The sequence below is a fragment of the Syngnathus typhle genome, linkage group LG14 (assembly GCF_033458585.1).
Source record: "Syngnathus typhle isolate RoL2023-S1 ecotype Sweden linkage group LG14, RoL_Styp_1.0, whole genome shotgun sequence".
Lineage (NCBI taxonomy): Eukaryota > Metazoa > Chordata > Actinopteri > Syngnathiformes > Syngnathidae > Syngnathus > Syngnathus typhle.
Window position 1 is genome coordinate 5,160,566 of NC_083751.1, and position 13,187 is coordinate 5,173,752.

General features: G+C 42.8%; 2 protein-coding genes across 3 annotated transcripts; both read right to left on the reverse strand.

Annotated features, from left to right (window-relative positions):
* Nucleotides 1-841: 841 nt before the first annotated feature.
* LOC133166685 (E3 ubiquitin-protein ligase RNF126-like) lies at nt 842-4,435 on the reverse strand. 2 transcript variants are annotated; one of them, XM_061296809.1, is made up of 9 exons: nt 4,291-4,435; nt 3,566-3,624; nt 3,239-3,299; nt 2,705-2,940; nt 2,561-2,629; nt 2,374-2,443; nt 2,194-2,287; nt 1,797-1,912; nt 842-1,698 (listed from the first exon to the last, which is right to left on the reverse strand). In XM_061296809.1, exons 1-9 carry the CDS (start codon nt 4,363-4,365, stop codon nt 1,522-1,524), a joined length of 957 nt encoding a protein of 318 aa, XP_061152793.1. In that variant the 5' UTR covers nt 4,366-4,435; the 3' UTR covers nt 842-1,521. The 2 variants fall into 2 exon arrangements, with proteins under 2 accessions (XP_061152793.1, XP_061152794.1); XM_061296810.1 differs by having other exon boundaries at nt 4,275-4,416.
* A 2,993-nt stretch (nt 4,436-7,428) lies between these two features.
* On the reverse strand, nt 7,429-10,327 carry fstl3 (follistatin-like 3 (secreted glycoprotein)). The gene is made up of 5 exons (XM_061298061.1): nt 10,119-10,327; nt 9,754-9,933; nt 8,791-9,006; nt 8,499-8,726; nt 7,429-8,422 (listed from the first exon to the last, which is right to left on the reverse strand). The coding sequence occupies exons 1-5, from the start codon at nt 10,183-10,185 to the stop codon at nt 8,370-8,372; spliced, it is 744 nt and encodes a 247-aa protein (XP_061154045.1). The 5' UTR covers nt 10,186-10,327; the 3' UTR covers nt 7,429-8,369.
* Between the last annotated feature and the right edge of the window lie 2,860 nt (nt 10,328-13,187).

The following is a 13,187-nucleotide window of genomic DNA, read 5'->3' on the forward strand; positions in this document are numbered from 1 at the left end:
GTGGGTGGGTAAAATTGTACATCATAGGTTATTATATATATAAACAATTAAAACCATAACTCCCACCGACATCTATTCAATTAATTTTAATATGCATGGATTGAAAGTGTGAGAGAGAATAAATTAAAAAGCACTTTCTTTGTATATGCCCAGGCTGTGATATTTTGAGGATATTTACTGTAACGGTGGCTCTTGGGTTTTATTTGCCTTCTTGGTAGGCATACATCTTTATTCTTTAAAAAAATATATGTAATCTATATCAACACCTCTAAATTTCAGTATAACCTATTTGAATATCCCAAAAATTGAACATAAACTTAGCCTGATGTTATAAAACTGCCTGTGACGTAAATACATTATTTAGTTGCTTAACAGTTGAAAGGTCAAATGAATCATTGCAGACAAAATTGCATTGTTTACGTTTGAATAATTTCACATCATAAAGCCAAGCTATTTTCTTTTCTCCTCATAAAACCAAAGCCACTTCCAGTAGAACAATCCGTTCTGAATTGAAGGCCTTTGAAGCCGAGATGCATGATACAAAATGGAGGAAGTGGGGCCTCGATGGCCATACAATTAAAAAGGAAGCTGAATTGAATGCTTCATTGATGCGGGCAAGAATCTAACAAGAGCCCAAGAATTTGAAAAGTACAAAACAATCTCCAAAATCTTATTTCGCATTGAAACTGCTTCCTTGTGACTTTGTTGGGATTAGGGATCGTATGTGACTAAATTATGAAATGTTTTATTGCTCGATCAGGCATATGTTGATTCATTAATAATAAAAAAGCACTGCTGTGTTCTGAGAGTAAATTCCGTTGCAGTGCCGCAAAAACTTGAGTATTTTTTGTCTCGAGCGTTATCACCCAGACCTCTTTATTTTCATACAGGATCGTACTGCAAATCAACTGGCAACCTTAGAAAATAACTCACCTTCCACTCAGGTTAAACTGCGCTGCGCTTGAAATGTTTCTACCACATGGAGGATGCGAGACATTTTTTAGGCTTTGCGGGTAAAATATAAAAATGACCGGTTATGCGGAAAGCAACTTTTCACGTCATAGTACGTTCAAACAGAAAGTGGAGCCTGGATAGGAGAGTTATTGCAAATTTAAAAAATTAGGTGCATGGTAAAGTCCCTAGATATGAATTCTACTCTTAAAAAACCTGAAATAATGTAGAATTCACTTTGCTTTGCACACTGGCGACAGAACACATTCCCAAAAGTTCTATCGTGAGGTGTCTTTTGAAGTCTTTTGCGCGTTTCCTCACATTGTCCCTGACTGAGGCTTTACTCCAGGGAGCTTCCACCCACCTTTTGTTTGAATCCCTGATGGAACAGGAGTGACCAGACCTCACGTTTTACTTACCGCCAACAAACCGAGCGCGCTTAATGAAATTGCACTCGTTTTTTTTTCTCCCCCCCCCTTTTGTCAGGGAGACAGCAAGGCAGCAGCAGTAGGGGAGCTCCAGCCGGCTCAAAAAAAGAATAAAAAATAGAGACGGATGAGAAATGATTCTCTATGAGTTATCAGTGGAGTTCTCATTACTAGTGGAACTGGAAGAGTGAGGGGTGGAGGAAGACGATGACGACGTTGAGGAAGAGGAGGAGGTAAAGTTCATCCCTGATAGTTCTGGAGGGTTGGTCGCTGTGTTCTGGCCGCTCAAGCTTTTCCTGCACACCGGACACGTGTCGTGCTGGACACAGTGGCAGAGAAAGAATGTTAAAAAACGACAGTTAGTTCTTGTGACACCCTAAAATTCTAATCTGATTAGCGACAGAACATTTCGCCGACCTGCTCAAGCCAGGGCACAATGCAGTCGTTGTGGAACATGTGATTGCACGGCAACTGCCTCACGTTTTCTCCCACGCTGTAATCTTCTTTGCACACTGGACATTCCAATCCTGAAGCTGGAAGACAAGCCACATATGACCAAAAACAACTTGAAACCACAATTATAAAGTGTAATGCATTCAGTGGTTCTATGGGGCCCTTTATGCTGACCAAGCTGATTTTAACATCAATATGAATTGCACCCAACTTTTTTTTTTCCCTCTTTAAAATTCAACAACATTTTTATCAAATCAAATGAATGGACACATTTGTTGAAAAGAGGACCAAATGACATCTCATCATGATTTTGCAATAAAAACTATTTAAATTGGATACGGAGAGCCGACATCCAACTTACCAACGTGTTCCTCTGTAACTAGGACTGAAGGCAGATTTTTTATTTTATCTCTATCGGCAGGCGGAGGTCCCGTGTTCTCAAACTGGTTTAATAACTGAAAAATGAGGACAAAAACACAAATTGTATAGACACACACACCGTACAGGAAACTATCATTAAAGAGAGAACTATAAAAAATACCTGCGTTATGATAGCATCTAACCCGTTAGCACCCCACGCGTAATCCATAGGATTCGAATGAAGAACACCCCTGGGAAAACACAAGAGACAAGAAATGGGGGTATGGTCTCATCTGCCATCTCAAATCAATCTAAAAACAAATTGATCATTTCCTGCTCATCACCACGAGTGTGCGGTAAACACTCACCAGGGTCCAACGCCAATATTTGGCATTGCAGTGGGTGCAATAATTCCATTCACTAGCTGCTGAATGATTCTAGGAGAAGCACCAGAAATGAAAATGTCAAAACAAACATGGTGCCAAATGTTTGGCGCCCTGCACGACACTCACCCCTCTAAAGTCGGAACGCCTTCGTGCCTGCCTAGCTGCCGCCTGGAGCCGTGACGATTCCTCGGCTGCCGGGCGCCGTAGCGTTGCCGTGACGCGTTCTCCCTTTCTCGCCGGCTCTCGGCGTCGCGGTTGTCCTCCGCTCCGAGTCCGGCTCCGAAGTCGAAGGCATCGTCGAAGACGCTCAGCGAGAATTGGCTGTAGCCCGACGGGAATGTAAACATGTGCGGCTCTACGTTCTGGAGGAGGAGAAATCGATGTCAAATTTATTGTCATTATTTTTGCGCAACGCATCACAATCAGGCTTTGACTTTATGCATAAGTGTGAAAAACGGCTCAAAGGCAATTTTGTTGAATGTTCATTAGTTAATTAATCTCACATCATTCATCATCAAGCACTCAAGTCAACTTCCTTGAGAGGTTAGTCACATTGACAGTCAAAGGAGACATTTTTCTTCACAATTTGAAAGAAAAAATACATTTTGCAAATATGTCTCCTTGAACAGAGAATGCGAAATGAGTAAATGAGTTAGGAACCTCGATTGGTTGCTGGATTCCTGGCCCGCTGGAGATGGTAGACATGGAGCCATTGTCAGCACTAGACGGGAGACAGATAGTTGACGAGTTATGTGATGTTATATATATTTTTTTTAATCACACTAATCGTGCTTCTTTGCTTGGAGTCCGATTAATGTCACAGCACACCCATTAGCATCCAATTTCAATGTTTCCATGCAACGTTAATGCACAGACATGATTGTTATTTCATTACACATGATGAATGGTGGAAGATTTAAAATGGACACAAATTTAAAGTATACTTGATTTGCATGGTGGTAAAAAAAAAAAAAAAAAAATGCATACCTTCTTTCTTCCAGCAGCTCTTCGATGAACCCTGACTCACATCTTGGGCAGGTGTACTCCTTAGAGATAAACAAATATCATTTGTTGAATGTCCCTAATGAGGGCAAATGAAGCAGCAATGGGTGTTCCTGCCTCTTCTCATATACTGAAGGAAGCAAAGAATGGTCCTGGGACTTTTCTGACACACTTCGTAGACAACATATAGGACCACTAGAGCAGAAGAATGTGGATGACAGACGATCATTCGAGAGCGTGACAACCTTGTGTACTTTAATGAATGCCAGGATGAGAAGAGAAAGCAACGTTTTTGTTTTGGAAATTACGGTATTGTTTCTGTAAATGAGTGACGTAACGTCAAATGACGACATTGACGTTCAAGTAGTCACACAACAGTAAAGTACCATAATAAATATTTGAGTCAATTTAAGAAGTCTATATTAAATTGACAGCGACCTTTGGTGAATGAAAGGAACGTGGCTAATTGTCTTACAAGTGTCACAGATTTACATTTTAAAACGTAACGGATTTTATATGTAAAACGATCTTTAAAGACAGCAAGCTGGCTATATTTGCTTTTAGCAGTACAGTTAAAATGGGACCTCGTAGGTGTTAGCATGCTAACGCTCGGCCCCGATGACGAAATGGCCTTTTAAAAACGTCAGAAAACAAAAAATATGCTTTGAATAGACGATTTTGTACTTTAACGTACCGTCGGGAGTACTTACGGGAAGACGAGGGCTGATCTCCGCGGTACATCTGTGACAGAAGAACCGGCTAGGCCATGAATGTGCTTCGGCCATCTTTTAGCCACTGAGGTGGAGATGTTGGAGCACGTATGGCGCAACACTGAGGACAATGTTTTTTATTTTTACCCGCATAAATTAACCAAAAGCGCATATAGTGTTACTCCATCTTCCAAATAGGACTCAATAAATACACAAATTATTGTATTTTTAAAATTATATTGACTAAAGACTAAGGAGCTTTAACGTGAGTGGAGAAATCGGGAGTAGGGAAAATGGTTCATACAAAAAATATATATTTATGTAAATATTCATGTACAAAATCTAATAAAATGGACTCCGATTTATTTCTTAATTTTATGTAACCAAAATAAATCTCAGCGTTGACAGTTGGGCGTTAGTAGCATAGACACAATGTTGCCACAAGGTGGCGCCAGTGTGAACCTAGTTGCGTGCAGTGTACTGCACTCACAATTTTAAATAATCCAACAAAATTGCACTTTGTAAGGTACATAATAATTTGAGTGGAGGAGAAAAACATACTTCTATAGTCTCTTTCACCTGTCAAGTGAATTAGCCTGAGGGGAAGCGTCACAGCCAATTTATATTATCAACATGGTTTGTCTGGAACATTATTTCAGAACAGTTTTATAAGGTGTATCGTGAAAAATAAAATAATGTCCAGGAAAGACATTATGTTAAACACATTTAGACCAAAATAGTAACAAATGGAGAGCAATTGGATGGAAAAGTAATTGCTGTTCCTTTTTATTTTTAGACTGTATCATTCACTCTGAATGGGTTAACCGTAAGTGCAGATTTACGGCTGTAAAAACGCAAGTGTAGTGTCTCTCTTGTCTGGCTCAAAGCAAGTAGGAGTTCTCGTACGAGTAATCCATCAGCCAATCCCATCCCTCCGACAGACTGGCCTGATGTTTGTATACATGGACCTGGAAACTACTTGTAACATTTTTAGGATGGGATTCTTTGGGAATTAATCACAATCATACAAAGAAGGGCTCCTCGATTAAAAGTTAGAGGTTTGTTGCCCGAGTATACTGTAAATACATTGGATTGTTTTTCCTCTCCATGTTTTTATAGCAAACACAACTGAAAATGTCAAGTCCTGTATTTGGATCAAGTGTAAACTTCATTGTTGTGAGAATGAAAACAAAACATGGTGGAGATGAGCGTAGATTAAGAGTGGACGTCGTTTTCTCCGGGGCGAGGTTGTGGATGTCGTGTCTAGCACGTCTGCTGTTGTGTCTGCGGGGTTCATGTGGGAGCAGAAGAAACCTGTCTGTCCCATGGGTCCAGATTAGAGAAGGTCTGATAGCACGGAGGTTTGCTATGTCTGCCCGTCTGAGGTCATCTATTGTCTCTTTGTGCCCCGGTGCGTCACCGCAGCCTTCCAGTCCAACGCTCATCGCAGCCATCCAAATGTGGCCGGGGAGTGACTGCGGGTCAGCCGCCGGTCATGCAAGCCACACAAAACAAGTCGGAAAATACCGTGGGATCTTTTCACACCCTTGTTGTTCCATTTGACTGTGGGAAGGTCTTGGATTTGTGTGGGTAGATTTCAATGATATCAATTTTCTAACAATCGTTATAATCGTTAATTTTATGCCGCTTAAAAACGTTAAAGGGGGAAATTAAGATTATCCACAACAAAAGTGAAATGAATTCCATGTAGCCGCAAAACCTCACATGCATGTGACAAACGGGCCGACGTGTGAAAATATGGATTAATATGTGGGAAAATTGAAGAGCTTGGAAACGGCATGTGCTTGCAGATACGTTGCGACGGCGGGGCTCTGATAAATATTAGTTTCAGCTGTGGGATGGAGGCGTTTGCAATGCGGTGGTGCTTTCTCCGACGAGTGGGTGGTCCGCAGGGCCCACTTTCAACTCTCATTTGTAATCTTGATGTTGTCTGTCTGACTTACTGGAAACGAGTGGGGGAAATTTGCACAAGTGCCGAGGATCCCATGTGGATGTCGTTGACGTGTCACGCCATGAGGTGCGGCCCCTGAAATGAAAGTCACAAGGGTGCGTGATGTTGTGATGCAACTTCGGTAAATAATATGCTTGTTTAGAACAGGTCCAGGGCAGCCGTCATCACACACAAGGATATCTCAGTTGGTCCGCAACAACTTTTATTTATTATTAAAAACCCTAAGAATTCTTGAGGAAACACTAACAAAGAATAATTTTTGGGGGATGGATGGAAATGTACAAATACATTCCCAGAAAATATTAAAAAAAAAAAAATTCTGGTCTGACGCCGAGCATATTTCAGGAGTTTCGGGCCCCTGCGGTCCCCCCTCTAGCTCCGCCACTGCTGGAAGTCATAATATGATTTGCCACTTGTGACTTCCTTGAAACTTGAAGGTTAAGACTCAATACCAAACAATCGTACGTCTCATAGCAGAATGTGTTTATCTGTGAGATTCCTTCACCTTGATCTTCTTCCAATCACTGTGCGGTTGTTAGCCTATCCTACATAACAACGTGTTTGTGTTTACCATTTATAGAAGGTCAGATGACGGCCACATCTGGATGCCTAAGTAACGAGATGTGATCAAAACAAGGTTTTTTTGCCTTGGGTCTAGCTCATTAAATTAGGCCTCCCTCTCCAGCAAGTCCGTGCGCTCAGCTCAAATTTTCACCACAGACTCGAGGAGTTTATCGAGGTCGTCAACAAAACACAAACCTGACTCACCTCTGATGGCGCGACATCAAGTGTTGGCTACTGTGGTCCATTCCGAGGCTAAGTCAATCTTCTCCGCTACATTCTTTTGGGAAATTCCGATCAAATTAATGCAGCCAAAAAAAAAACAAATAAAAAAACAAGAACAGAGTGTGTCCTACAAAAGCTTGTATTTACAAAATAAAACAAAATCAAAGGCGAGCGTTCCTCAGAGGAGGTAAAGAAAAAACGGTTCAATGTTAGGAATGTTTCCATGGAGGATTTTTTTTTTTCTTTTATGGAAAGCTATTTTAGAATTTATTGGATGCTAAGTAAGATAATTCAGACAACTCGTCATTGAAAACAATGTTACTTGTAAAACGGGTCGAAAAATAGGTTGAAAAAAAATGCTCAAAGCGGCTTTCCAAAAATGTTGGTGTAAACATGAAATGCTTTACTGCTTTACTCAAAAACACACACAAACAACTTTATCAGAGTGCAGCTTTGAAATTGCCAAAGCTATAAACTCGCCCAGCGGCCCAGATTTTATACCATCCACTTAACGAGGAAAAACAAACTAACTGTGTTTGTCATAAAAGCGAGCCGTAAAAAAATGCGGTTGTAAGAATAAAAACAAAGCACAATAAATACACTTTTGCTTCATCTTTCCCAAGGATACATGTCTTTGTTATTAGGATAAATTCATAAATAGTGATTGATACCTTCTCCAATAAATAGTCGCGGGACTCTATTTACAATATGAACACGTCTCCCGCTGAGTTCTGTCTCTCTTGATGTGTTCAAACTTACTGTCATGTGTTTTTCGACATAGGGTGGCGTAGCGTGGGTTATAATTTGGCTCACTGGGTGCACGAGGTCAGTTTTTAACCTTTCGTAGCTTTTTGGGCCGCAATGTGGGAAAAGGTTGAATTGCAATTGATTTTTTTTTTTTTTAAATATGCACACCTTCAAAGTTTTGCATCCAAAAATGAGCACCCTATGTCCAAATTTTGGTGTGACCACAACGAGCATATTTTTAAGGGGATTTTAAATGGCACTTTTTTTTCCCAGATCTGATACAGCAAAACTTCAATTGTCCATTGTGGACGATGCAGAAGTGCGGAAGTGAGCCAACAATTTGCAAAAATGTGTTTGATTGTGACATGGTGCATGATTCTAGTTCATTTCTAAAAACATATTCCGCAAAAGTTGAAGATGGACAAGGATTCCAAACCACTAAGTGATCACAATTTGGGGGGAAATTTATCCAACCCTGGCATTCCCCTGGCACCTGCTTCCATACCAAATCGATCGTCTACAAAACTGAGGAATGATTCTCGCAAACACAACAGAGGTCATCGCTTATCGACGTCTAGACTGCGTTTTCCTCGCTGCCGTCGAACACGTGCGCTTTCCTTGGAGGACCTGCAGAGAAAAGACAAAGCCAAGTGTGACGATGAGAAGCGATTTGAGAAGTCCAAATATTTCGAGGCGTGCGTACTGTTGCAGTGGCCGTAGTGGCGGACTCCTATGGAGCGGCCCAGGAAGCAGGTGGCACGGCGCAGGTGGCAGGCGCTGGGGTACGTAATGTTGTCGTTGCCGCAGATGGGCTGCTCGGAAGGCAGCGGTTTGGGGCAGGGCGTGGATCGGCACATGACGCAGTGGGCGCTGTCGGTCTGGTCCGTCACGCAGGTGTGCGTCCCCGGACACACCACGTTGGAGCACGACTCTATCAAAACAACAAAAATGTTGAAATGCAAAATAGACGGCTAAAAAAAACAGCCGACGCTTACTTTTGCACTCTCCCTGGTACATGACCTCCAGGTCGGGGTGTCCCATGCAGCGGGCCAGGAGGAGGACGCACTCATCCTTGTACGACCTCCCGTCGCTGCCGCAAACGGCGTGCCTGCGTCCGACGTGGGAGCAATCTGGAGCGCAAACGCACTGCGGCCTTCCCATTTTCATCTTGCACACTTTCCCCACGCCGCACTTCACGTCTTCGCATGTCTCTGCGAAAAAAGGGGGGCAATCTCACAGAGTCACTTTAGTTTCACAAACCAGACTATGGCGCAAGTTTGAACCTCGCCTGATATTTACACTTTTGGTAAGTGGTACGCATGCACGGGGGCGTCGCGCCTGATGGAATGCGGGCCTGGCGTGTTTTCATAACATGTCCAATGTGAAGCGGCTGCACGCAAAGCTCCCGCACAGGCGGGGGCAGGGCGGAGCGCCAATCCGAGAAGTTCAAATGACTTTCGCGGAAAGTTTTAAGTCCCGTGAGACGAAGCAGATGAGCTACGTTACCGGTTGCGCTGTTGGAAGCGAAATCTTACGCGGAACGGAGAAAAACCAAATCTGTTCCCAGGACCTTTGAAGAGAACTTGTCGATCAGGGGTCATTTCAGGTTTTGGAAAGTCCTGCAAAAGCTGGACTAAATACAGTTGGACTCTCACAACCCTAAGAACAATTGCTAAAGAAAAGTGCGGCAGAATTCCAAGGTCATGTTCATTAAGGTTCCTCGTCCATGTGTGTTCATACTCCCTTTCCAATTTGAAGGATGAATGACCTTAAATCAGAGATGTGCCCTCCACGTGGGAGGAGCACTTTTATCAGTACTTTGTAGTGGCAAGTTCTACCCTTCCCCCGGTTCTCATTGCTTTCTTCCAGTGTCATCACCACATAACTCAAAGGTTCAAGTGAACCTAGATGAACCCTAAAAAGTTCCACAAGCTCCTTTTTTTTTTTTTTTTTTTTACCTTTGCAGGGTTTACAGGAAACGATGCCCAGGAAGCCCAACAGGCTGATCTCATTCATGGGCAGGCTGGCGTTGGACCACGCCGTGTCCAAGCGGCCCCCCGCACAGCACTCCTCTCTCGTGACCCCTCTCATCAGCACCATGTCGCATCGCTGGCTTTGCTGAAGCCAGCACATCCCAGCTGCAAAAATCACAAATTACGAATCACATTGATCAATGTTGTCTGATCGGTGAGCTGCAAACAAAAAACATTTTGAGTCCCCGAGCCTAAGTTTGGAAAACCCTGCATATCAATTAGCTTCTTCCATCTGTTGTTTTTAATAAGTAATGTTATTTTTCATGGACACTAAGCCAAAATTCACTTACCACTAGCAGGGTTGCTCCCAATTTGACCCAAAGCAATAACAACAACAAACACCACGTAGCTCTCCATCTTGTGCCGTACTTCCAAAAAGGGGGGGAAAAAAAAGTCACGACAGGGACGAGAAGTGATGTTCCTCCGGCGCTAACCTTCTCACACTAACTTGCTGTGGAAGCCTCTCTCTCCTTATGTGAATGAATGTGTTGTGGCTAAGTGATGCCCCCCCCCCCCACCCCACGCACACCTCCTCCTCTCCACCCTCCTCCTCTGTATAAATATTTAGCCCAGATGGAATTATGCTGCTGGGATGGGTGCTGCTCTCAGCCAGTAATAAGACGGGGCAGGCACGACACTTTGACGCTGACTCAATTCCCAGAGTCGGGAAATGATCCAGACGCCGGCCACTTACTACATGACCTCATAAACGGGCGTATTAGACTAATTACAAGTGGATCGTGATCGCTTGGATTTATTAATGGCAGCATTAAATCCGATTGTTGAAATGTATTTGTCATTTACAGATCCAAAATGAATTCAATAATGATTATTTACTTTATATAGTAGTACAATGGATTTAAGATTATTAAACTTGACTTGGTAGCTACTCCAAAATTCTGTCAGTGTCTAGATACTTTTGGACCCGACTGTAACGGCCTTCTTCTTTATCCTCGTGCGGTTGCTGTGATAGAAACCAGAGATTGTGATCTCATGCTTTGCAAGCGAGGGACTTCTTCAAACCAGCATGTGGCAAGTGTAATTAAAATCAAGTGGCTACAATGTTCAAACCATTCCAGCCTTGCCACAGTTTATTAACAGTCTGCTTTTGCTGTTATCTGATCCAACTGCTGCGGTTCCACAACTTTTGTGGTAAATGGAAGCATGGGAAAGACGGAGTACGCTGAAGCTACACTGACTACATGCTAACTGTTTATCAATTGTTGTGAAGCTAAGATCACATTTTAGGACATTTATGTAGAAATCCAGGTGATTTCAAAAGTTTCACAAATTTTTTGTTTGTTTTTAAAATAGTGTTTTGTTTACGGTGTTGACGTCGGACTTTTAACGACAGGGGCTTCTTAGTTTTTCGCACTCCTGACACATGCGGTTTTGTGGTAATGAATCACGAAAATGTTGTCACGCAACACAAAAAGATGTGTTCGGTCACTGTCGTGATTTTCTTTTGATTGCATTTATGGGCCTAGAAGTGGTTTTGATTCGAATTTTTATTTTAGCTATGGATTTGTTCGTTTTAGACAAATTCGGCAAAGCTCAATTGCGAAACCAAGGAGCCCTTAAATTTCTTTTTTCAGTAAGGAATGACATCTCCTCTCACAACTGAATCATTGTTTGATTCCAAAGAAGAGGCTCGTGTTGTCATATTTGATCCGAACATCTGCTTCTGCACTCGTTCACCTTCTTTTCAGTAGGGCTGCCCGACACCATATTTTAAATTCCCTTTTGATGGTTTTCTTCATTCAAGGTAGCACATGTTGTAATATCCAAGTTTTCGTGAAGGATGTCGGCTGCCTTCATTAGTCGAGATCCCCGAGGCCCAAAAAGGAATGCCGCCTGACCTGGGAGGGGAGGGAAAGACAATAAAAGCAAGCCTGCGAGCCGTGGGTGGGCTGTTTCTTTCGCTGGGTGTCTGCCCATTCACTCATATGGTTTGCATCACATCTGCTGAGCCGTACAAATGAATACAGCATGGCGGGGAATGGGGAGCGCCCTCAAATGTATTATCTTTCGCACGTATCGGGGCCCCCTTTCATGTGGCGGGGATCCACGGGGCGGAGTGAAAGTGATGAATCGCACGCTACACTGTGTCCAATTTGAAAATGGACACACAACTCAAATGAATGTTTGACTGACCGGGCAGGTGGGAAGAATGGTTGCTAGGTTTGTGGTGATATGGTGGAAAACTTTACTGCCATCTAGCGGTGGCGGTTGGCATCGTAAATAATAGTTTGGGTCATATCGGAATATTTAAATAAGACATTTTGCGACATAATTTTAAAAGTCAACATTGTGATTATGCTAGCAGGCAACTTTCATAGTACGACCACAGAATATTAGCTTTAGCTGATTTAATAATTGCTAATATGATGTGAATAATAATATTGTGTATTCATAAGTAGTATGGAATTTACGGAGCTAAAACCTGTCAATATGTAAAGTTTTTCCTCCATCTACCCCTTGGGGGATGTTCTTGCGTTCACTCAAGCGTACCAGAAGAGGGCGCTGTTTACCTTGCCAATAATTTAGCCTCACTTGCTGACTAGTTGTTGCATTTGACTGATTGGAAAACAGTATTTGACACGCCCAGTTAAAAGTGACCACGCCAATTACGGCTTTTCGAATAAAAAATGGTCACCAGTTTGTCACAGGGTACGAAGAGACAAACAAAGAGTTATATTATGGGCAACCGACGTTCTCAGACAAAACCAATGAAAGTACATTTAAACTCCAGACTGAAGTTCTGGAGCCAAGGCTCAAACAGACTTAACTGCTGCAGAGACCTGGGTTGCATCCATGGACCACACGAGTAACCAGCAGGCCTGTTCAAACAAATGATGGCACATTGTGACTTCCTAGCAACGCTTTAGAAAGTAATTTGTGCAAATTAATCAGCACACAAGTAGCCAGATCTGAAAAAGTTTATCCTCAGAAGTGTTTTGAATAGTTGTTCCCACTCAGGGGCAACTCTTAATACCACTCAGCTCTTGTGCACTGACCTCAAGTCATCTCATTCATGAAACACATTCCAAGTGGAGTACAACTGAGTCAACAACATGATGGGGAATAAATGAAGTCGTCAGCGCGTACGTCACAGTGTAAACAAAGTTAAGAGAGCAGTGGGGTTAAAAGCAGCCGCGTCACGCGTCCACTCAATTTGAGCCTCATTTTGATTGACGGCCTTCCTCCTCTGCCACTTTGACGCCGCCCTCAACCTCTCCGCTTCCTTCCTGTGCATGCAAAGTCCCCCCCCGGCAGTTCATTAATGGACAAGGTTAATGTCAGAACACGCTCTGCTCCTACAGCTGCGCCCCTCCACCTCCTTCCTTCCTCTTCACTTT

Excerpts from the sequence above, each read along its gene's own strand:
- LOC133166685 (XM_061296809.1), bottom strand. The coding sequence starts at position 4,365 with ATGGCCGAAGCACATTCATGGCCTAGCCGGTTCTTCTGTCACAGATGT. Across the intron at positions 2,941-3,238 it reads GAATCCAGCAACCAATCGAG|AACGTAGAGCCGCACATGTT; the intron begins GTTCCTAACTCA and ends CTCCTCCTCCAG. Across the intron at positions 1,913-2,193 it reads AGTTACAGAGGAACACGTTG|CTTCAGGATTGGAATGTCCA; the intron begins GTAAGTTGGATG and ends CTTGTCTTCCAG.
- fstl3 (XM_061298061.1), bottom strand. The coding sequence starts at position 10,185 with ATGGAGAGCTACGTGGTGTTTGTTGTTGTTATTGCTTTGGGTCAAATT. Across the intron at positions 8,727-8,790 it reads GTACCAGGGAGAGTGCAAAA|AGTCGTGCTCCAACGTGGTG; the intron begins GTAAGCGTCGGC and ends TTGTTTTGATAG. Across the intron at positions 8,423-8,498 it reads CCACTACGGCCACTGCAACA|GTCCTCCAAGGAAAGCGCAC; the intron begins GTACGCACGCCT and ends TTTTCTCTGCAG.